This window comes from Gymnogyps californianus, chromosome 28 (assembly GCF_018139145.2).
Source record: "Gymnogyps californianus isolate 813 chromosome 28, ASM1813914v2, whole genome shotgun sequence".
NCBI lineage: Eukaryota > Metazoa > Chordata > Aves > Accipitriformes > Cathartidae > Gymnogyps > Gymnogyps californianus.
The window spans coordinates 981,847-1,004,134 of NC_059498.1; the positions used below are offsets into that span (position 1 = coordinate 981,847).

The 22,288-nt window shown below is 54.2% G+C and overlaps 1 protein-coding gene and 1 gene segment (V, D, J or C); both read left to right on the forward strand.

The window, feature by feature from the left end:
* Positions 1-22,288, forward strand: part of LOC127026700 (M1-specific T cell receptor alpha chain-like) — a 186,347-nt gene that overhangs the window by 30,867 nt on the left and 133,192 nt on the right. The gene's annotated exons all lie outside the window — the stretch shown is intronic.
* LOC127026709 (Ig kappa chain V region 120-like) lies at positions 8,371-9,975 on the forward strand. The segment is given in 2 exon segments: positions 8,371-8,429; positions 9,604-9,975. Coding segments are annotated over 2 exon segments (375 nt in total).

The following is a 22,288-nucleotide window of genomic DNA, read 5'->3' on the forward strand; positions in this document are numbered from 1 at the left end:
AACGGCTGAGACCGTGCAGGAGGATCTGTTCTGGGAACCTCGGAGGCTGTATGGTGACGGGCAGGTTATTGCACGTTGCCTGGGCTCCTGTCCAGCGTGGCCCGGTTTTTGCTCTGTGGCTTGGTTGCAGAGCTATGGGATCATGGAGATGCAGTGGGGTAGGTTACGGAAGTACTGTGGTGGATGGAGCCGGGCTGCTTAGGAAAGACAGGGTGGGAAGGCGAGGATGGGGAATTGCCCTTTCTGCGAGAGAGCAGCTGGAATTCATGGAGCTCTGCTTTGGGACGTACGATGAGCCAGCTGACAGCCTACAGGTCAGGATTAGAGAGCAGATCGGCATTGTGGTGGGAGGCTACTCCAGATCAGCTGATCAGGAACAAGAGGTGGAGAAGGCCTTCTTCAGACGACTGGAAGAAGCCTCACGTTCACTGGCCCTGGTCCTTGGGGGGGACGTGAACCATGCCAAATGTTGGCTGGTGGGACAGCACATCAGGGCACAAGCAGTCGAGCAGTTTTTGGGAGTGCACTGATGAAAAGATCATCAGCGGAAGAATTGGTGGTGGATGTGAAGGTGAGGGGCAGCCTTGACTGCGGTGATCATGCAGTGTTTGAGCTCAGGATCCAGAGAGGAGGGAGCAATGCAAAAAGCAGGACCGGAGCCCTGGACTTCAGGAGAGCAGAATTTGGGCTCTTCAGGGATCTGCTTGGAAGAATGCCATGGGTTATGGTCCTGGACAGAGGAGGAGTCTAGGAGAGCTGCTTGATTTTCAGAGATCACCTCCTTCAGGCTGAGGAACTGAGGAACTTCTTGAGGAAGGAGAAATTCAGGCAAAGGTGCTCTGGGAGGGATCTTCTTTGACTCATTCTTTGCAGGCAATACTGGCTTTCAGGAATCCCAGGTCTCTGACCCCATTGAGAGCATCCAGAGCCAGGAAGACTTATGTCAGCGGAGGAGGACAATGCCAAGGCATAGTTAGAGAACCCGGAGGGACACAACTCTGTGGGAACTGATAGGGTGCAGCTAAGAGTGCTGAGAGAGCTGGCTGATGTCACTGTGAGGCCGCTCTCAATAGTCTTTGACATGTCATAGTGATTGGGAGAAGTTTCTATGGACTGCAAGAAAGAAAAGGACAGTCCCACTGTCAAGAGGGAGGATCTGAGGACCTCCAGGCCTATCAGCCTCATCTAGGTTCCTCCAAAGGCGATGGAGCAAACAGTTCTGCAAACCATTCCCAAACATATGAAGGACAAAAAGGTGATTGGGAAGAGTCAGCATGGGTTTGTGAACTGGAAGTCAGGCTTAACCAAACTTCAAGCCTTCTACAAGAAGACGATGGTCTTGGTGGATGAGGAGGGAGCAGATGTTGTGTATTCTGAATTTAGTTACGCTTTCAGCACTGTCTCTCATAGCAACGTTGTAGACAAAGCTATTTATGATGGACTAGTGTAGTTCGTTGACCCTGGCCGGATGCCAGGTGCCCACCAAAGCCGCTCTATCACTCCCCCTCCTCAACTGGACAGGGGGAGAAAATAAAACGAAAGGCTCGTAGGGCGACATAAGGGCAGTTTAATAAAGCAGAAGCAAAGGTCGCGCGTGAAAGCAAACGAAAACAAAAGATTTTATTCTCTACTTCCCATCAGCAGGCGATGTTCGGCCACTTCCCGGGAAGCAGGGTTTCGGTACACGTAGTGGTTGCTCTGGAAGACAAACGTAAATAAACGAATGCCCCCCACTTCCTCCTCCTCCCCCTAGCTTTTATACTGAGCAGACGTCATATGGTATGGAATATCCCTTTGGTCAGTTTGGGTCAGCTGTCCTGGATCTGTCCCCTCCCAAGATCTTGCCCACCCCCAGCCTACTGGTGGGGGGCAATGTTGGAGAGACAGCCTTGATGCTGTGGGAGCACTGCTCAGCAGTAGCCAAAACACTGGTGTGTTATCAACACTGTTCTAGCTACCAATACAGACCACAGCACTACGAGGGCTGCTGTAGGGAAAATGAACTCCATCTCAGCTAGACCCAATACAATCTCCACCCCTTATTCCATACCATTTGCTTCATGCTCAGGTCCCACATAATTTAATACACACGTACGTATACATATATCTTCTAACCATCCCATCGTATTTAATTCTCATTACTGAAATCCCTTCTTACCAACACTTAGGACTTAAACCATCTTTATACCCAACATACAGATTTACACATTCTCAGTAACTACTATCTTCTGTCTTTTAACAGAGAGATATTACTCTCCCATTCCATGGGCTTCTTGCACTCCTCCAGATGTTCACAAACAGGCTGTGACTTGGGCCCCGTCTGTCAAGATGGATGTTCAGGACAGGAGAAGCAGTATGTTTGATTATTGAGCACCAACACTGGCTTGGTTTCAGTCATCGTTGCACTCGTCTTGTTCCTTGTGAAACTCGCTCTTCGTCAGTTCAGGTCATTCCTGCTGCATTACTTCCTACAACATACAACTCACATCACAGATTATTTTTCCCCCAAGGTTAAATCTCCTTGAGGCACACACCGGGTCTCCCCATCCTTCCGCATTACCCACCAAGTATACCCAGGTCCTTGAGCAAAGACAATCCCACGAATGGGTTTGCCTTTTCCCATGGGAGGAGCAATCCATACCGCCTTCCCAGCCACTTCCCATGTGCACTATGGGGACCTTATCTCCTCCCACAGTATGTAGGGGTTTTGTTTGGGCAGGACCAGGACGGTTAGCAGACCCTCTGGTGTTAACTAGCCAAGTGGCTTCTGCTAAATTTGTATCCCAGTGCTTCCATGCCCCATTGCCCAATGCTCTCAACATAGTCTTTAACAGTCCATTATACCTCTCAATCTTTCCAGAGGCTTGTGGGTGATAGGGGATGTGATACACCCACTCAATGCCGTGTTTCTTTGCCCAGGAGTTTATGAGGTTATTCCAGAAATGAGTCCCATTATCTGATTCAATTCTTTCCAGAGTACCATGTCACCACAAAATTTGCCTTTCGAGGCCTAAGATGGTGTTTCGGGCAGCGGCATGGTTTACAGTGTATGTTTCTAGCCGGCCAGTAGTTGCTTCCACCACGGTGAGTATGTAGCGCTTGCCTTGGCATGTTCGTGGCAGTGGTCCAATATAGTCAATTTGCCAGGCCTCGCCATATTGAAAACCCAGCCACCGCCCTCTGTTCCAGGGAGATTTTACTCGTGTGGCTCGCTTGATTGCAGCACGTTTCACATTCATGAGTGACCTGTGTGATGGCCTCCATGGTCAGGTCCACCCCTCGATCACGAGCCCATCTGTATGTTGCATCTCTCCCTAGATGTCCCGATGTTTTGTGGGCCCATTGAGCTACAAATAGCTCACCCTTACGCTCCCAGTCCAGGTCCACCTGAGATACTTCAATTTTGGCAGCCTTGTCTACCTGTTCATTGTTTTGATGTTCTTCAGTGGCGTGGCTTTTGGGCATGTGAGCATCTACATGACGTACCTTTAGAGCCATGTTTTCTACCCGGGCAGCAATGTCCTGCCATGATGCAGCAGCCCAGATGGTTTTACCCCTGCGCTGCCAATTGGTCTTCTTCCACTGCTGCAGCCACCCCCATAGGGCATTAGCCACCATCCAGGAGTCAGTATAGAGATAGAGTACTGGCCACTTTTCTCGTTCAGCAATCTCTAGGGCTAGCTGGATGGCTTTCACTTCTGCAAACTGACTTGACTCACCTTCTCCTCCAGTGGCCTCAACAACTTGTCGTGTGGGACTCCACACAGCAGCTTTCCATTTCCGATGGTTTCCTACCACACGACAGGATCCATCAGTAAACAAAGCATAACGCCTTTCATCTTCTGATAACTCATTATATGGTGGTGTCTCTTGGGCACGAGCCACATCTTCAGGCAATGCTCCAAAATCTCTGCCTTCTGGCCAGTCCATGATCTCTTCCAGGATTCCTGGGTGGTTGGGTTTCCCCAGTCGAGCTCGTTGCGTGATTAACACTACCCACTTACTCCATGTAGCGCTGGTTGCATGGTGTGTAGAGGGGATGTTTCCTTTGAACATCCAGTGTAGCACAGGCAATCGTGGTGCCAAGACGAGATATGCTTCTGTACCAACAACTTCTGAAGCGGCTCGAACCCCGTCATATGCTGCTAGTATCTCTTTTTCAGTTGGGGTGTAGTGGGCTTCTGATCCTCGATACCCCGGCTCCAAAACCCTAATGGTCGACCTTGGGTTTCTCCTGATGTTTTCTGCCAGAGGCTCCAGGTGAGACCATGCTCCCCAGCTGCAATGTAGAGTACATTTTGCACAACTGGTCCTGTCCGGACAGGCCCAAGAGCTACCGCAGCACAGCAAGGCCATCAATGCCAGGACAAAGCACATAGCCATTGTTTGTACCAGCAAGTTCCCAAGTTCCTTCATCCTTCCCACAAAATAGCTCCCCCAGCACAGCAAGGCCGTCAATGCCAGGGCAAAGCACAGAGCCATTATTTCTATTAACATGTTCCCAAGCTCAGCAAAATAAGGAGATAAGCAGTGCAGCCAACAAACTCCGTGACCCACACAGGAGCTTGCCACTTAATAACTACTATAGCTATAGCACGCTTAATACAAAACTGCCGTTGTCTTGCCCCACGTTGGGCGCAAAAAAGGACTGTAGTGGGTTGACCCTGGCCGGATGCCAGGTGCCCACCAAAGCCGCTCTATCACTCCCCCTCCTCAACTGGACAGGGGGAGAAAATAAAACGAAAGGCTCGTAGGGCGACATAAGGGCAGTTTAATAAAGCAGAAGCAAAGGTCGCGCGTGAAAGCAAACGAAAACAAAAGATTTTATTCTCTACTTCCCATCAGCAGGCGATGTTCGGCCACTTCCCGGGAAGCAGGGTTTCGGTACACGTAGTGGTTGCTCTGGAAGACAAACGTAAATAAACGAATGCCCCCCACTTCCTCCTCCTCCCCCTAGCTTTTATACTGAGCAGACGTCATATGGTATGGAATATCCCTTTGGTCAGTTTGGGTCAGCTGTCCTGGATCTGTCCCCTCCCAAGATCTTGCCCACCCCCAGCCTACTGGTGGGGGGCAATGTTGGAGAGACAGCCTTGATGCTGTGGGAGCACTGCTCAGCAGTAGCCAAAACACTGGTGTGTTATCAACACTGTTCTAGCTACCAATACAGAGCACAGCACTGCAAGGGCTGCTGTAGGGAAAATGAACTCCATCTCAGCTAGACCCAATAGAACTAGGTAAGTGCTCAGTGACACGAACAGTGCAAGGGTGCATCTTCCTTGCTCCAGCCTTTCTCCCTGGACTCTGGGACGTGGGAGTGCTGAAGGCCAGTCTTGCTAGTAAAGACTGAGGTGCATAAGGCATTCAGTACCTGTCACCGAGTTATCCACCCCTTTCAGCAGTGGTCCCGCATTTTCCCTAGCCTTCTTTATCCATGCAGGCCTCCTAGCATTTCTACCTGACTCCTTGATCGTTGGAATGGGTGGTCTTGAACTCAGCACTGGTGAGCCTGTGAACTACTGCATCCAGTCCTGGGCGCCCCAGCACGGGCGAGATGTGGACATACGAGAGCAAATGCAATGAAGGGCCATGAAGATGTGTCACAGTGATTGGGAGAAGTTTCTATGGCCATGAAGATGACGAAGGGAGCATCTGACATAGAAGGAGAGCCTGAGAGAACTGGGTTTTTACTGTCGAGGTGACAGCTGGAACAGGCAGTCTCTGTTCTTGGAGGTAGTGAGAACTGAACTGGATGACGTTGTGAGCAGCCTACTGTGGTGGCTTGACCCGACATGGCAGCTAAGCCCCAAACAGCGCCTCACTTACTCCCTCCACAGTGGGATGGGAGACAGAATCGGAAGGGTAAAAGTGAGAAGACTTGTGTGTTGGGATAAAGAGAGTTTAATAAGTAAAGCCAAAGCTGCACGCACAAACCATGCAAAATAATAAATGCATTCTCTACTTCCCATCCGCGGGCAGATGTTTAGCCGTTTCCAGGAAAGCAGGCCTTCATCACGCATAACGGTTACTTGGGAAAGACAAATGTCATAACTCCAAATATCCCCCTTTCCCCCACCTTCTTTCCCCCAGCTTTTATTGCTTCGCATGACGTCATGCGGTATGGAATATCCCTTTGGCCGGTTATGGTCAGCTGTACAGCTGGTGGGGCAACAAGAGAAACAGAGAAGGCCCTGCATAAGCACTGTTCAGCAATAGCTAAACCATCAGTGTGTTACCAACACGGTTTTGGTCACAAAAATCACAGCTGCCCATACAGGCTGCTGTGAAGAAAATTAACTCCATCCCAGCGGCACCCAGTACACCTACTCAACACCAGTTGACCCTGCTTCAAGCAGGAGGGTTAAACTAGACCTTTTCCAGAGGTCCCTTACAGCCTCAACTCTTCTACCACCCTAGGAGCAAAACTGGCTCCTCTTCTGCTCCCCTTTTCTTATGCCCTTTCTGGGGAGCCTGAAAGGACAGCATCAGGCCTGATGGCCAGCCCGAGCTTTTAAGAGACAGCTTTGGGGGCTGGAAATGCTTTGGGAGTACTCTTGCGTCCTTGGGTTTCTGACTGGGAGGAAGATCTCTACTCTTTCCTCCTGACCTCACGCGCTGCCAACGTGCTGCCACGTACCCCCTGCAATCCTCCGGCAGCGGCCTTTGGGTGTGATTGACTTCCCTCCCCTCCCCTCCCCTGCCCTGCCCTCTATCCAGGAACGCTGCCTCCAGCAACAAGCTGTGGCCCGCAGCAGGCCTCTCAGGCTCCAGGAAGCAGCCAGTCAACCGGTCAAATGGGGATGCATGTTATTCCCCGTCCTTCCAAAGCCAGGCTCTGGGTTTGTGTACGTGGTTGTACAACCTCATCACATGCATATGTAGCTATATCTGCAACTTTACAGAAGAACACCACACCACAAGAGCTAACAGAAGACCACACACCATAAATACGGCAGACGCCAGTAACACAGCAAACATAACCATGCTGAATAGCTCTCCTGACTCCTCTGTGTGCTACTTTTTTACCCGCCCACACTACTATTGTATCACTTGCGTATTCTCTCTTACGTTCCAGCTTTGAGGCTTGTAGCCAAAAGAGAAAAGCAAATTTTCCTCAACACTCCTGTAAAAAGCTGATTCCGGAGTCATCAGGGGAACAGCAAAGTCCGAGTTTGAGTTTTCCCCTTTGCCCTGGCACAGATCACCTACAAAACCACAGAAAGTTTGTGCACATTGCCTCTTGTCCTGTCCCTGAGCACAACTGAAAAGAGCTTGGCCCTGCCTTCCCTGCACCCTCCCTTCCTGTATCTATGGGTGAGATCCCCCCTGAGCCTTCTCTTCTCCAGGGTAAACAGTCCCAGCTCTCTCCGCTTTTCCTCGTGCAAGAGGTGCTCCAGTCCCATTATCACTTTCTCGGCCTTCACTGGCCTCTCTCCTGTATGCCCAAGCCTCTCCTGTACTGGGGAGCCAAGAAGTGGACCCAGTACTCCAGGTGTGACCTCACCAGTGCGGACTAGAGGGGAAGGATCACCTCCCTGACCTGCTGGCAATACTTTGTCTAATGCAGCCCAGGGTACCGTTAACCTTCTTTGCCACAAGGGCAAATTTCTGGTCAAGTTGTTGTCCACCAGAACCCTGGGGTTCTTTTCTGGACTGTGCTTTCCATCTGAGCGTCCCCCAGCCTACCCTGGTGCATGGGGTTTTTTCGCCCAGGTGCAGGACTTTGCTCTTGCCCTTGTTGAACTGCAGGACGGTCCCGTCAGTCCTTTTCTCCAGCCTGTCGAGGTCCCTCTGGATGGCAGCACGACCCTCTGTGCGTTTTGGTCCCCGCGGGCAGGGGCCGGGAGCGAGGCCAGGGCGGGCTGGGGGTGCGGGGCACGGGGAGGGTCCTGCGAGGGGACGCTGCGGGCCGACAGCCCGTCCCTGGCGCCGGGGCCGGGGCCGGGGCCGGGCCGGGGCCGGGGCCGGGGCTGGAGCCGGCCCGAGCTGCGCCTGGCCGGGGCGCCGACCTCCTTCCGCAGGGCTCGGCAGGGCGACAAGCCGGGACAGCGCCGGAGCCGCGCTGGGAGCCAAGGGACAGGAGCCTTCGTCTGCCGGGGCGCCGCGCTCCTCCTGCGCCGAGGCCCCTGCCCCGCGTCCCTCCCCCGCCCTAACTCCTCTTCTTCCTCCTCCTCCTCCTCCTCCCCCTCCCCCGAGGGGGCCGCGGCACCGGGGGGCCGGGCCGGGCCGGGCCGGGTCTGTTGGGGGCGGGCAGCGGCGTGGGCGCAGCCCCGGCGAGGGGCCGAGGCGGCGGGGCGGGCAGGAGCGGGCCCCAGCGCGGCTCCGCTCGGCTCCTCTTCGGCGCCGGCCGTCCCCGGCGCGGCAGGGCATCATGGCGCCCGGGCTGGGGCCGTGGCTGCTGGCCTTGTCCTTGGCCGCGGGGCCGGCAGGTGAGAGCCGGGAGGGGAGGGCAGCGAGCCCGGGGCTGGGGCTGCCCGCGGGCGGCCCTGCCCGTCCCGGGGCCCCGGGGCTGCGGCTGCTCCCGCGCCGGGCGCGCTGTCGCCTGGCGCTCGCCTTCCTTAGCGGGGAAGCGGGGAGCGGGTGGCGTGGGCGGGAGAGGGCGAGGGCGAGGGCGAGGGCGAGGGCGGCTCTCGGGCCGCGGGTCGGGGCCCAAGTGTCGGGAGCAGGCGCGGCTCAGCCCCGGGAGGGCAGGCGGGGCATTGCCCCGGGCGCGGGGCTTTGCCGGGAGCGAGGGGGGTGGCGGCTGTCGCTGTGCCGGGGCGGGGGGCGCCGGGGCGGCGGGTGAACGTCCTCGGGCCGTGGGCGCGCCCTGCCCGGCCGCCTGCGCTCTCCGTCCGCAGGGGTGTGGGCGCAGCTGAGGCTGGAGGCGGCCGGCGGAGGGCTGCGAGCGCCCGGGGACTACGTGCTCCTCTCCTGCCGCGGATCCGGCTTCACCTTCGGGAGTTTTAACCTTTGGTGGTACCGTCAGGCACCTGGTGGCAGTCTGGAGTGGGTGTCCGTTATCAGCTATGATTCGTCAGTCATTCGGTTCGGGCAGTCAGTGGAAGGTCGAGCCACAGCCTCCCGGGACAATTCCCGGTCTGAGGCATCTCTGTCCCTGCGTGCCCTGCACCCCGGGACTCTGCCCGCTACTTCTGTGCTGTTCGCACGGAGAGGAAATCCAGCCGAGCTTTAACACAAACCTGCTGGGGCCCGGTCCAGGCTGCACGAGGTCTGGAGCCGGCGAGTGCTGAGGTGGCTCAGGACTGTTCTCAGGAAGAGAGTGGCCATCACTGCGCACCGCAGGGTGGTCCTTGCCTTTCTGCAAGAGCTCCTTTCCTGGCACCGCCAATTTCCATCTCCTGAGTCCCAAATGCAGTGTTTTATTCTGAGGAGGTGGTTCAATGTGTTTCTGTCACCCCACCAGGCTGGCCGCTCTGCCTGCCTGCAGCCCTCTCTGCCTTCCCTTGGCCCCCTTCTTCCCTGGGGTACGCAAAGCCCTTGGGCTTCGGCCGCACCATTGCCTGGCAACACCACTGCTTGCTTCCATTGACCCTTTTGTGGGCCATTTCCTTGTGCCAGTGAGAGCAAAGCAGTGATGGAACAGCCTTGCTTTTGTTTCAGGTGCATCTCAGGGTGATGAGATCCAGGCGACGAGGTCTACAGTGTGGTGGCGAGCAGGGAATACCGGGACCTTACGATGCACTTACAGCTCCAACGCCTCCTATATTTACGTGGCCTGGTATCGGCAGCGTCCCGGTGGACCGCTGCAGTACTTGCTGCAGAGCAAGGGCCGAGGCGGCTCCTACAGCCACACAGCCCCTTTTGCCCGCAAGAGGTTTTCCTGCCAGGCTGACAAGATCTCCGGGACGCTGATCATCACCGGGCTGGAACTGGGGGACAGTGCGCTCTATTACTGCACCCTGCAGGGACCACAATGAGAGACACTTGGGGCGTGCCTGACCGCCATCAGCTTCGTCCCCTCCTGCATGTTCATGGGGGTCACAGCCCATCTCAGTGGTGAGTCAGTGAGTGGACTGTGCCTGGGGTCAGAGAGAGGGGGGTCTCATCGTGGCTGGGTGCTGTCAGTGGTCCAGAAAAGAGAACAGAATAGCATAGCCTAGACTATTTCAGTTGGAAGGGCCCTACAGTGATCATCTAGTCCAACTGCTTGGCCAGTTCAGGGCTGACCAAGTTAAGGCATGTTATTAAGGGCCTTGCCCAAATGCCTCTTAAAAACTAACAGGCTTGGGGCATTGACCACCTCTCTAGGAAGCCTGTTGCAGTGTTTGACCACCCTCTCAGTAAAGAAATGCTTCCTAAGGTCCCGTCTAAACCTCCCCTGGCGCACCTTTGAACCATTCCCAGGCGTCCTATCACTGGATACCAGGGAGAAGAGATCAGCACCTCCCTCTCGACGTCCCCTCCTCAGGAAGCTGCAGAGAGCAACGAGGTCGCCCCTCAGCCTCCTTTTCTCCAAACTAGACAAACCCAAAGTCCTTAGCCGCTCCTCATAGGACATGCCTTCCAGCCCTTACGGGGGAAACCTGATGTGGGAAAACTGAGCAGAGCAGATCTGTGGGCAGAGAGGAGCTGGGGAGAGGTGAGCAGGAGCTGTTCTGCCCATGTGTGACAGCCTGCCTGCGGTGTCATTGCCCATCCTTGCTAATAGGACAGGGCAGAGGAGGAGTTGGAACTTAGCACACCCTTTCCTGCCTCTCATGCGTTGCATAAATTGAGGCGATGATCCTTCCCCTCTACTCACAGAATCACTTAATGACTGAGGTTGGTAGGGACCTCCAGAGATCATCTGGCCCAACCCCTCCACTCCAGCAGGGCCACCTAGAGCCTGTTCTGTTGCCCAGGGCTATGTCCAGACATCTTTTGAATATCTCCAAGCACGGAGACTCCACAAGCTTCCTGGACAACCTGTGCCAGTGCTCCCTCACCCATACACTGAAAAAGGGTTTTCTGACATTCAGAGGGCATGTCTTGAGCTATCGCGGCATGTTCATCCTTGTCTCCCGGGGTCGCAGGTGCCCTTTCTCAGGTGCAGACAGAGGCCTCTGGCCCCGCAGTAGGGAAGGTCTCGGAGTCTCTCACGCTTACCTGCCACATCTCTGGTGCACCCATCACCGACAGCAGCTACGCTTGGGAGTGGATCCGTCAGACTCCTGGCAGAGACCTGCAGCATAGAGTGTTGCAGTATCCTTTCACGGGACTCCAGCACGTTGCTTCGTCCTTCCAGACCCGAGTCACCAGCCCTGCAGACCCCTCCAGGAACCAGCTGTCGCTGGAAGTGCTCTTGCCATCAGCTGCAGACACGGCCACCTATTTCTGCAGCACCAGAGAGCTGGAAAAGGGCACAGTGCTTGAAACAGAGGCAGGGCCAGGGCAGAAGTGGAAGGAGGGGGGTTAAATCCAGCCAGGTCTTTTGTGGTTGGCTGCAATAAGCCCTTTCAAGACTAGTGTGGGCTGGCTTTTCCCAGAAACAGGCACAGAGGTGCTGCTGCAGTAGCAGCGTCTCCCACAGGCGCACCCACAACCATGAACATGATCTTAACCTTCTTCCTTCCTTCTCAGGCTCTCCCACAGGCAGAAAGCAACAGGGAAGGAGGCTTTTATAGGAAGAAGCACAGTGAGCACTGAAGAACTAAAATTTGAGCATGGAAAGCCAGAGAAGAATTGAGTTTTGACACCTCATATTGTTCAGGGAGCCCCAGAGTAGTGGAACAGCAGGAGCTGAGCTGCAGAGCGTCTTTTCCCCTGGACATGATGAATAGTCTCTTTGTTGTGGTGTTAGTGTTGGCTCCATTTGCATTTATGCTCATGTGTGTACGCTGAGAGCCAGCATGGATTTTTGCGAGGAACCCCAGCAAGGAGGATATGGAGGGTGCTCTGTGCCAGAACTCCAGCCCTCCGTGGGCTTGAGGCTGTAGGGAACCTGGCATGTCCTGCCATGCTGGGGCAGCTCCGAGTGTCCCAGTGCACCTTAGGCCACCCTGGCCCTGCATCCCCCTGCTTCTTTTCCCAGCCTCAAGCCTCCAGTTTCAGTGGGCTCCTCTACCCTCTGCAACTCCCCTTCCACGCCTGCCCTGGATCCTCTCGTCAATAGGTCATGTTGGAGCACCCAGAAGAAGAGAGGAGAGGGGAAGGATTCAGACAGACTGTGGAGGGGCAGCGTGGAGTGGGCAATGCTCCCCGCAACGGTGCTACCAGTCAGGACGGTGACACTGTGTCAGGGCTCAGTAGGTGTCCCATCCTGTGGTCGTAGGGGGAGCTCTGGGTTCCTGCTGAGCAGGAGGATCACAGAGAAGGGAGTGTCCCTGCTCTGCTGAGGAGCCCCACCAGCCTGGTCCCTGCTGAGTCCTGTGCATATGAGTTTTGGGGGATGAGCTGGGTGGCTTGAACCTGCACACGTACCCCAGAGCTTCAGCAGCAAGCATGTCTCGGATCTCACCTGCCCTTTGCTGCCTTTGCTGCCTGGGGGGTCTGGGAGGGCTTTGACGGGAAGAGGCAGCGGGAGAAGTGTCAGCACGGGGGAGCGAGGAGGGTGCTGGGCCAGAGGGGAGGGAGCAGGGTGGGGAGCATGCCTGCCTAGGGGTGCCCTATCCAAGCAGAGCTGGGCTCAGGGGGGTCCTATCCGGGAAGCAGCAGCTCAGCAGCAGGAAAGGGCAGGGGGCCAGTGGGAGGATGACCTGCCACCTCAGGGCCAGTTCCAAGGTCCCAGCAGCAGCCTGCAGTCCTTTTTGAGAGGAAGGTCAGGGGTGGCTCTAGAGCAACACGTCACCTTTTGCCCACCAGAGGTTTTCCTGCGGAGCGAGCGCTCTGTTGTTGCACCCTGCAGGGTGAGAGAGACCCGGGAGTGCAGCAACAGCTTCAACTCCTGCTCCTCCAGCCCCGCCTCTCACCTTCACTGTTGTCATAGACCGAGGGAGCGTCTAGGAGGGACTAGGACTGACTACGGTCACAGAGGCACAGACAGGGAAGACGTGGGCAGAACTGTTCTGCAGGCAGAGTGAAGCTGGAGAGAGGCGAGACAGAGCGGGCCTGGCCACGTGGAGTGCCGTGTGTGGGGGTTATTGCCCATCGTAGGTAAGTGAAAGGAAGGGGTGATGCCCCCGGGAACTGAGCATGCCCCTGTGGTCTGCACAGCTCTGTGGAGCTGTGCTGACCGCTTGCAGCCTGACCTGTCCCCCGCCTCTACCTCTCCACCCATCCCTGTGGAGTGCAGTGGGAACAGCCCTCCTTTTCTTCTAGCCGTGAGTCAGGCACCTCCGTCCAGCCTGCCTCCTCTGCAGCGTGGGGACAGGCAGGGCACCTTCTTGCTGCTGCCATATCTTGGGGCCTAACGCTTTGCACTTGGACTGGACACTCTGCTCGTGGGGCACTGCAACCCATCTTGCAGAGCAGACAGGAGAGTGGGTTCGTCACCATCCCAGCTTGGCAAAGACAAAGGGATTTGTCCCCAGGTGCAAAAACTGCTTGCCTTAAGTGGGAAAATCAGAAAAAGTTCCTTGTCTGACAGGGAAAAGGAGGGAGGGAAATGTGGTGTCTCCCTCCTCGTGAACCCTGATTCCTGGTACCAGCTCTATTTCTCTGCCCATCTTTGTCAGCTGGGTTCAAAGAGAAGGATTTAGTCCTCCCACTAGTCCAGTGCTATCAGAATGGCGCCACCAGTGTTGCCCTGACCTTTGCTGAATCTTGGAGTGATCATGGCTTGTTCTCGCTCTCTGCAGCAGTCACCGGCCACGTGGCCTTGGAGCAACACATCAGGGAAGTGGCCATGCAAGAGGGAGATGGAGTCACCTTCCAGTGCAGCATGAGTGGAGACAGTATGAGCAGCTACTACCTGTTCTGGTACCGGCAGGGGCCACGTGGCACTCTGGACTGGATTTGGCGAGGGAGTGATGCCTTTGGAGAAGGTTTCCAGGATCGCTTTAAGGGGACAGTGGAGAGCTCCCAGAACAGATTCAGACTGCAGATCCAGGCAGCAAAGCAAGGGGATGAAGCAGTGTATTACTGTGGTGTTAGACTCACCCTGGAGCATCTCTGCAGCAGGGTGGACCAAAACTTGACTGACAGAGAATACAGACTTCTCAGCATTTCTTTCTAGCAGCCGCTAGCTAGATGTTGGTGTCACGCAATGGCAGGTGCGGGAAACAGACCTTTGGCGTGCTTGCAGTAAAAGGCAGTGAAGGGAAATGTGGTTGAACGGCTGAGACCATGCAGGAGGATCTGTTCTGGGAACCTCGGAGGCTGTATGGTGACGGGCAGGTTATTGCACGTTGCCTGGGCTCCTGTCCAGCGTGGCCCGGTTTTTGCTCTGTGGCTTGGTTGCAGAGCTATGGGATCATGGAGATGCAGTGGGGTAGGTTACGGAAGTACTGTGGTGGATGGAGCCGGGCTGCTTAGGAAAGACAGGGTGGGAAGGCGAGGATGGGGAATTGCCCTTTCTGCGAGAGAGCAGCTGGAATTCATGGAGCTCTGCTTTGGGACGTACGATGAGCCAGCTGACAGCCTACAGGTCAGGATTAGAGAGCAGATCGGCATTGTGGTGGGAGGCTACTCCAGATCAGCTGATCAGGAACAAGAGGTGGAGAAGGCCTTCTTCAGACGACTGGAAGAAGCCTCACGTTCACTGGCCCTGGTCCTTGGGGGGGACGTGAACCATGCCAAATGTTGGCTGGTGGGACAGCACATCAGGGCACAAGCAGTCGAGCAGTTTTTGGGAGTGCACTGATGAAAAGATCATCAGCGGAAGAATTGGTGGTGGATGTGAAGGTGAGGGGCAGCCTTGACTGCGGTGATCATGCAGTGTTTGAGCTCAGGATCCAGAGAGGAGGGAGCAATGCAAAAAGCAGGACCGGAGCCCTGGACTTCAGGAGAGCAGAATTTGGGCTCTTCAGGGATCTGCTTGGAAGAATGCCATGGGTTATGGTCCTGGACAGAGGAGGAGTCTAGGAGAGCTGCTTGATTTTCAGAGATCACCTCCTTCAGGCTGAGGAACTGAGGAACTTCTTGAGGAAGGAGAAATTCAGGCAAAGGTGCTCTGGGAGGGATCTTCTTTGACTCATTCTTTGCAGGCAATACTGGCTTTCAGGAATCCCAGGTCTCTGACCCCATTGAGAGCATCCAGAGCCAGGAAGACTTATGTCAGCGGAGGAGGACAATGCCAAGGCATAGTTAGAGAACCCGGAGGGACACAACTCTGTGGGAACTGATAGGGTGCAGCTAAGAGTGCTGAGAGAGCTGGCTGATGTCACTGTGAGGCCGCTCTCAATAGTCTTTGACATGTCATAGTGATTGGGAGAAGTTTCTATGGACTGCAAGAAAGAAAAGGACAGTCCCACTGTCAAGAGGGAGGATCTGAGGACCTCCAGGCCTATCAGCCTCATCTAGGTTCCTCCAAAGGCGATGGAGCAAACAGTTCTGCAAACCATTCCCAAACATATGAAGGACAAAAAGGTGATTGGGAAGAGTCAGCATGGGTTTGTGAACTGGAAGTCAGGCTTAACCAAACTTCAAGCCTTCTACAAGAAGACGATGGTCTTGGTGGATGAGGAGGGAGCAGATGTTGTGTATTCTGAATTTAGTTACGCTTTCAGCACTGTCTCTCATAGCAACGTTGTAGACAAAGCTATTTATGATGGACTAGTGTAGTTCGTTGACCCTGGCCGGATGCCAGGTGCCCACCAAAGCCGCTCTATCACTCCCCCTCCTCAACTGGACAGGGGGAGAAAATAAAACGAAAGGCTCGTAGGGCGACATAAGGGCAGTTTAATAAAGCAGAAGCAAAGGTCGCGCGTGAAAGCAAACGAAAACAAAAGATTTTATTCTCTACTTCCCATCAGCAGGCGATGTTCGGCCACTTCCCGGGAAGCAGGGTTTCGGTACACGTAGTGGTTGCTCTGGAAGACAAACGTAAATAAACGAATGCCCCCCACTTCCTCCTCCTCCCCCTAGCTTTTATACTGAGCAGACGTCATATGGTATGGAATATCCCTTTGGTCAGTTTGGGTCAGCTGTCCTGGATCTGTCCCCTCCCAAGATCTTGCCCACCCCCAGCCTACTGGTGGGGGGGCAATGTTGGAGAGACAGCCTTGATGCTGTGGGAGCACTGCTCAGCAGTAGCCAAAACACTGGTGTGTTATCAACACTGTTCTAGCTACCAATACAGACCACAGCACTACGAGGGCTGCTATAGGGAAAATGAACTCCATCTCAGCTAGACCCAATACAATCTCCACCCCTTATTCCATACCATTTGCTTCATGCTCAGGTCCCACATAATTTAATACACACGTACGTATACATATATCTTCTAACCATCCCATCGTATTTAATTCTCATTACTGAAATCCCTTCTTACCAACACTTAGGACTTAAACCATCTTTATACCCAACATACAGATTTACACATTCTCAGTAACTACTATCTTCTGTCTTTAACAGAGAGATATTACTCTCCCATTCCATGGGCTTCTTGCACTCCTCCAGATGTTCACAAACAGGCTGTGACTTGGGCCCCGTCTGTCAAGATGGATGTTCAGGACAGGAGAAGCAGTATGTTTGATTATTGAGCACCAACACTGGCTTGGTTTCAGTCATCGTTGCACTCGTCTTGTTCCTTGTGAAACTCGCTCTTCGTCAGTTCAGGTCATTCCTGCTGCATTACTTCCTACAACATACAACTCACATCACAGATTATTTTTCCCCCAAGGTTAAATCTCCTTGAGGCACACACCGGGTCTCCCCATCCTTCCGCATTACCCACCAAGTATACCCAGGTCCTTGAGCAAAGACAATCCCACGAATGGGTTTGCCTTTTCCCATGGGAGGAGCAATCCATACCGCCTTCCCCAGCCACTTCCCCATGTGCACTATGGGGACCTTATCTCCTCCCACAGTATGTAGGGGTTTTGTTTGGGCAGGACCAGGACGGTTAGCAGACCCTCTGGTGTTAACTAGCCAAGTGGCTTCTGCTAAATTTGTATCCCAGTGCTTCCATGCCCCATTGCCCAATGCTCTCAACATAGTCTTTAACAGTCCATTATACCTCTCAATCTTTCCAGAGGCTTGTGGGTGATAGGGGATGTGATACACCCACTCAATGCCGTGTTTCTTTGCCCAGGAGTTTATGAGGTTATTCCAGAAATGAGTCCCATTATCTGATTCAATTCTTTCCAGAGTACCATGTCACCACAAAATTTGCCTTTCGAGGCCTAAGATGGTGTTTCGGGCAGCGGCATGGTTTACAGTGTATGTTTCTAGCCGGCCAGTAGTTGCTTCCACCACGGTGAGTATGTAGCGCTTGCCTTGGCATGTTCGTGGCAGTGGTCCAATATAGTCAATTTGCCAGGCCTCGCCATATTGAAAACCCAGCCACCGCCCTCTGTTCCAGGGAGATTTTACTCGTGTGGCTCGCTTGATTGCAGCACGTTTCACATTCATGAGTGACCTGTGTGATGGCCTCCATGGTCAGGTCCACCCCTCGATCACGAGCCCATCTGTATGTTGCATCTCTCCCTAGATGTCCCGATGTTTTGTGGGCCCATTGAGCTACAAATAGCTCACCCTTACGCTCCCAGTCCAGGTCCACCTGAGATACTTCAATTTTGGCAGCCTTGTCTACCTGTTCATTGTTTTGATGTTCTTCAGTGGCGTGGCTTTTGGGCATGTGAGCATCTACATGACGTACCTTTAGAGCCATGTTTTCTACCCGGGCAGCAATGTCCTGCCATGATGCAGCAGCCCAGATGGTTTTACCCCTGCGCTGCCAATTGGTCTTCTTCCACTGCTGCAGCCACCCCCATAGGGCATTAGCCACCATCCAGGAGTCAGTATAGAGATAGAGTACTGGCCACTTTTCTCGTTCAGCAATCTCTAGGGCTAGCTGGATGGCTTTCACTTCTGCAAACTGACTTGACTCACCTTCTCCTCCAGTGGCCTCAACAACTTGTCGTGTGGGACTCCACACAGCAGCTTTCCATTTCCGATGGTTTCCTACCACACGACAGGATCCATCAGTAAACAAAGCATAACGCCTTTCATCTTCTGATAACTCATTATATGGTGGTGTCTCTTGGGCACGAGCCACATCTTCAGGCAATGCTCCAAAATCTCTGCCTTCTGGCCAGTCCATGATCTCTTCCAGGATTCCTGGGTGGTTGGGTTTCCCCAGTCGAGCTCGTTGCGTGATTAACACTACCCACTTACTCCATGTAGCGCTGGTTGCATGGTGTGTAGAGGGGATGTTTCCTTTGAACATCCAGTGTAGCACAGGCAATCGTGGTGCCAAGACGAGATATGCTTCTGTACCAACAACTTCTGAAGCGGCTCGAACCCCGTCATATGCTGCTAGTATCTCTTTTTCAGTTGGGGTGTAGTGGGCTTCTGATCCTCGATACCCCCGGCTCCAAAACCCTAATGGTCGACCTTGGGTTTCTCCTGATGTTTTCTGCCAGAGGCTCCAGGTGAGACCATGCTCCCCAGCTGCAATGTAGAGTACATTTTGCACAACTGGTCCTGTCCGGACAGGCCCAAGAGCTACCGCAGCACAGCAAGGCCATCAATGCCAGGACAAAGCACATAGCCATTGTTTGTACCAGCAAGTTCCCAAGTTCCTTCATCCTTCCCACAAAATAGCTCCCCCAGCACAGCAAGGCCGTCAATGCCAGGGCAAAGCACAGAGCCATTATTTCTATTAACATGTTCCCAAGCTCAGCAAAATAAGGAGATAAGCAGTGCAGCCAACAAACTCCGTGACCCACACAGGAGCTTGCCACTTAATAACTACTATAGCTATAGCACGCTTAATACAAAACTGCCGTTGTCTTGCCCCACGTTGGGCGCAAAAAAAGGACTGTAGTGGGTTGACCCTGGCCGGATGCCAGGTGCCCACCAAAGCCGCTCTATCACTCCCCCTCCTCAACTGGACAGGGGGAGAAAATAAAACGAAAGGCTCGTAGGGCGACATAAGGGCAGTTTAATAAAGCAGAAGCAAAGGTCGCGCGTGAAAGCAAACGAAAACAAAAGATTTTATTCTCTACTTCCCATCAGCAGGCGATGTTCGGCCACTTCCCGGGAAGCAGGGTTTCGGTACACGTAGTGGTTGCTCTGGAAGACAAACGTAAATAAACGAATGCCCCCCACTTCCTCCTCCTCCCCCTAGCTTTTATACTGAGCAGACGTCATATGGTATGGAATATCCCTTTGGTCAGTTTGGGTCAGCTGTCCTGGATCTGTCCCCTCCCAAGATCTTGCCCACCCCCAGCCTACTGGTGGGGGGGCAATGTTGGAGAGACAGCCTTGATGCTGTGGGAGCACTGCTCAGCAGTAGCCAAAACACTGGTGTGTTATCAACACTGTTCTAGCTACCAATACAGAGCACAGCACTGCAAGGGCTGCTGTAGGGAAAATGAACTCCATCTCAGCTAGACCCAATAGAACTAGGTAAGTGCTCAGTGACACGAACAGTGCAAGGGTGCATCTTCCTTGCTCCAGCCTTTCTCCCTGGACTCTGGGACGTGGGAGTGCTGAAGGCCAGTCTTGCTAGTAAAGACTGAGGTGCATAAGGCATTCAGTACCTGTCACCGAGTTATCCACCCCTTTCAGCAGTGGTCCCGCATTTTCCCTAGCCTTCTTTATCCATGCAGGCCTCCTAGCATTTCTACCTGACTCCTTGATCGTTGGAATGGGTGGTCTTGAACTCAGCACTGGTGAGCCTGTGAACTACTGCATCCAGTCCTGGGCGCCCCAGCACGGGCGAGATGTGGACATACGAGAGCAAATGCAATGAAGGGCCATGAAGATGTGTCACAGTGATTGGGAGAAGTTTCTATGGCCATGAAGATGACGAAGGGAGCATCTGACATAGAAGGAGAGCCTGAGAGAACTGGGTTTTTACTGTCGAGGTGACAGCTGGAACAGGCAGTCTCCGTTCTTGGAGGTAGTGAGAACTGAACTGGATGACGTTGTGAGCAGCCTACTGTGGTGGCTTGACCCGACATGGCAGCTAAGCCCCAAACAGCGCCTCACTTACTCCCCCCACAGTGGGATGGGAGACAGAATCGGAAGGGTAAAAGTGAGAAGACTTGCGTGTTGGGATAAAGAGAGTTTAATAAGTAAAGCCAAAGCTGCACGCACAAACCATGCAAAATAATAAATGCATTCTCTACTTCCCATCCGCGGGCAGATGTTTAGCCGTTTCCAGGAAAGCAGGCCTTCATCACGCATAACGGTTACTTGGGAAAGACAAATGTCATAACTCCAAATATCCCCCTTTCCCCCACCTTCTTTCCCCCAGCTTTTATTGCTTCGCATGACGTCATGCGGTATGGAATATCCCTTTGGCCGGTTATGGTCAGCTGTACAGCTGGTGGGGCAACAAGAGAAACAGAGAAGGCCCTGCATAAGCACTGTTCAGCAATAGCTAAACCATCAGTGTGTTACCAACACGGTTTTGGTCACAAAAATCACAGCTGCCCATACAGGCTGCTGTGAAGAAAATTAACTCCATCCCAGCGGCACCCAGTACACCTACTCAACGCCAGTTGACCCTGCTTCAAGCAGGAGGGTTAAACTAGACCTTTTCCAGAGGTCCCTTACAGCCTCAACTCTTCTACCACCCTAGGAGCAAAACTGGCTCCTCTTCTGCTCCCCTTTTCTTATGCCCTTTCTGGGAGCCTGAAAGGACAGCATCAGGCCTGATGGCCAGCCCGAGCTTTTAAGAGACAGCTTTGGGGGCTGGAAATGCTTTGGGAGTACTCTTGCGTCCTTGGGTTTCTGACTGGGAGGAAGATCTCTACTCTTTCCTCCTGACCTCACGCGCTGCCAACGTGCTGCCACGTACCCCTGCAATCCTCCGGCAGCGGCCTTTGGGTGTGATTGACTTCCCTCCCCTCCCCTCCCCTGCCCTGCCCTCTATCCAGGAACGCTGCCTCCAGCAACAAGCTGTGGCCCGCAGCAGGCCTCTCAGGCTCCAGGAAGCAGCCAGTCAACCGGTCAAATGGGGATGCATGTTATTCCCCGTCCTTCCAAAGCCAGGCTCTGGGTTTGTGTACGTGGTTGTACAACCTCATCACATGCATATGTAGCTATATCTGCAACTTTACAGAAGAACACCACACCACAAGAGCTAACAGAAGACCACACACCATAAATACGGCAGACGCCAGTAACACAGCAAACATAACCATGCTGAATAGCTCTCCTGACTCCTCTGTGTGCTACTTTTTTACCCGCCCACACTACTATTGTATCACTTGCGTATTCTCTCTTACGTTCCAGCTTTGAGGCTTGTAGCCAAAAGAGAAAAGCAAATTTTCCTCAACACTCCTGTAAAAAGCTGATTCCGGAGTCATCAGGGGAACAGCAAAGTCCGAGTTTGAGTTTTCCCCTTTGCCCTGGCACAGATCACCTACAAAACCACAGAAAGTTTGTGCACATTGCCTCTTGTCCTGTCCCTGAGCACAACTGAAAAGAGCTTGGCCCTGCCTTCCCTGCACCCTCCCTTCCTGTATCTATGGGTGAGATCCCCCCTGAGCCTTCTCTTCTCCAGGGTAAACAGTCCCAGCTCTCTCCGCTTTTCCTCGTGCAAGAGGTGCTCCAGTCCCATTATCACTTTCTCGGCCTTCACTGGCCTCTCTCCTGTATGCCCAAGCCTCTCCTGTACTGGGGAGCCAAGAAGTGGACCCAGTACTCCAGGTGTGACCTCACCAGTGCGGACTAGAGGGGAAGGATCACCTCCCTGACCTGCTGGCAATACTTTGTCTAATGCAGCCCAGGGTACCGTTAACCTTCTTTGCCACAAGGGCAAATTTCTGGTCAAGTTGTTGTCCACCAGAACCCTGGGGTTCTTTTCTGGACTGTGCTTTCCATCTGAGCGTCCCCCAGCCTACCCTGGTGCATGGGGTTTTTTCGCCCAGGTGCAGGACTTTGCTCTTGCCCTTGTTGAACTGCAGGACGGTCCCGTCAGTCCTTTTCTCCAGCCTGTCGAGGTCCCTCTGGATGGCAGCACGACCCTCTGTGCGTTTTGGTCCCCGCGGGCAGGGGCCGGGAGCGAGGCCAGGGCGGGCTGGGGGTGCGGGGCACGGGGAGGGTCCTGCGAGGGGACGCTGCGGGCCGACAGCCCGTCCCTGGCGCCGGGCCGGGGCCGGGGCCGGGGCCGGGGCCGGGGCCGGGGCTGGAGCCGGCCCGAGCTGCGCCTGGCCGGGGCGCCGACCTCCTTCCGCAGGGCTCGGCAGGGCGACAAGCCGGGACAGCGCCGGAGCCGCGCTGGGAGCCAAGGGACAGGAGCCTTCGTCTG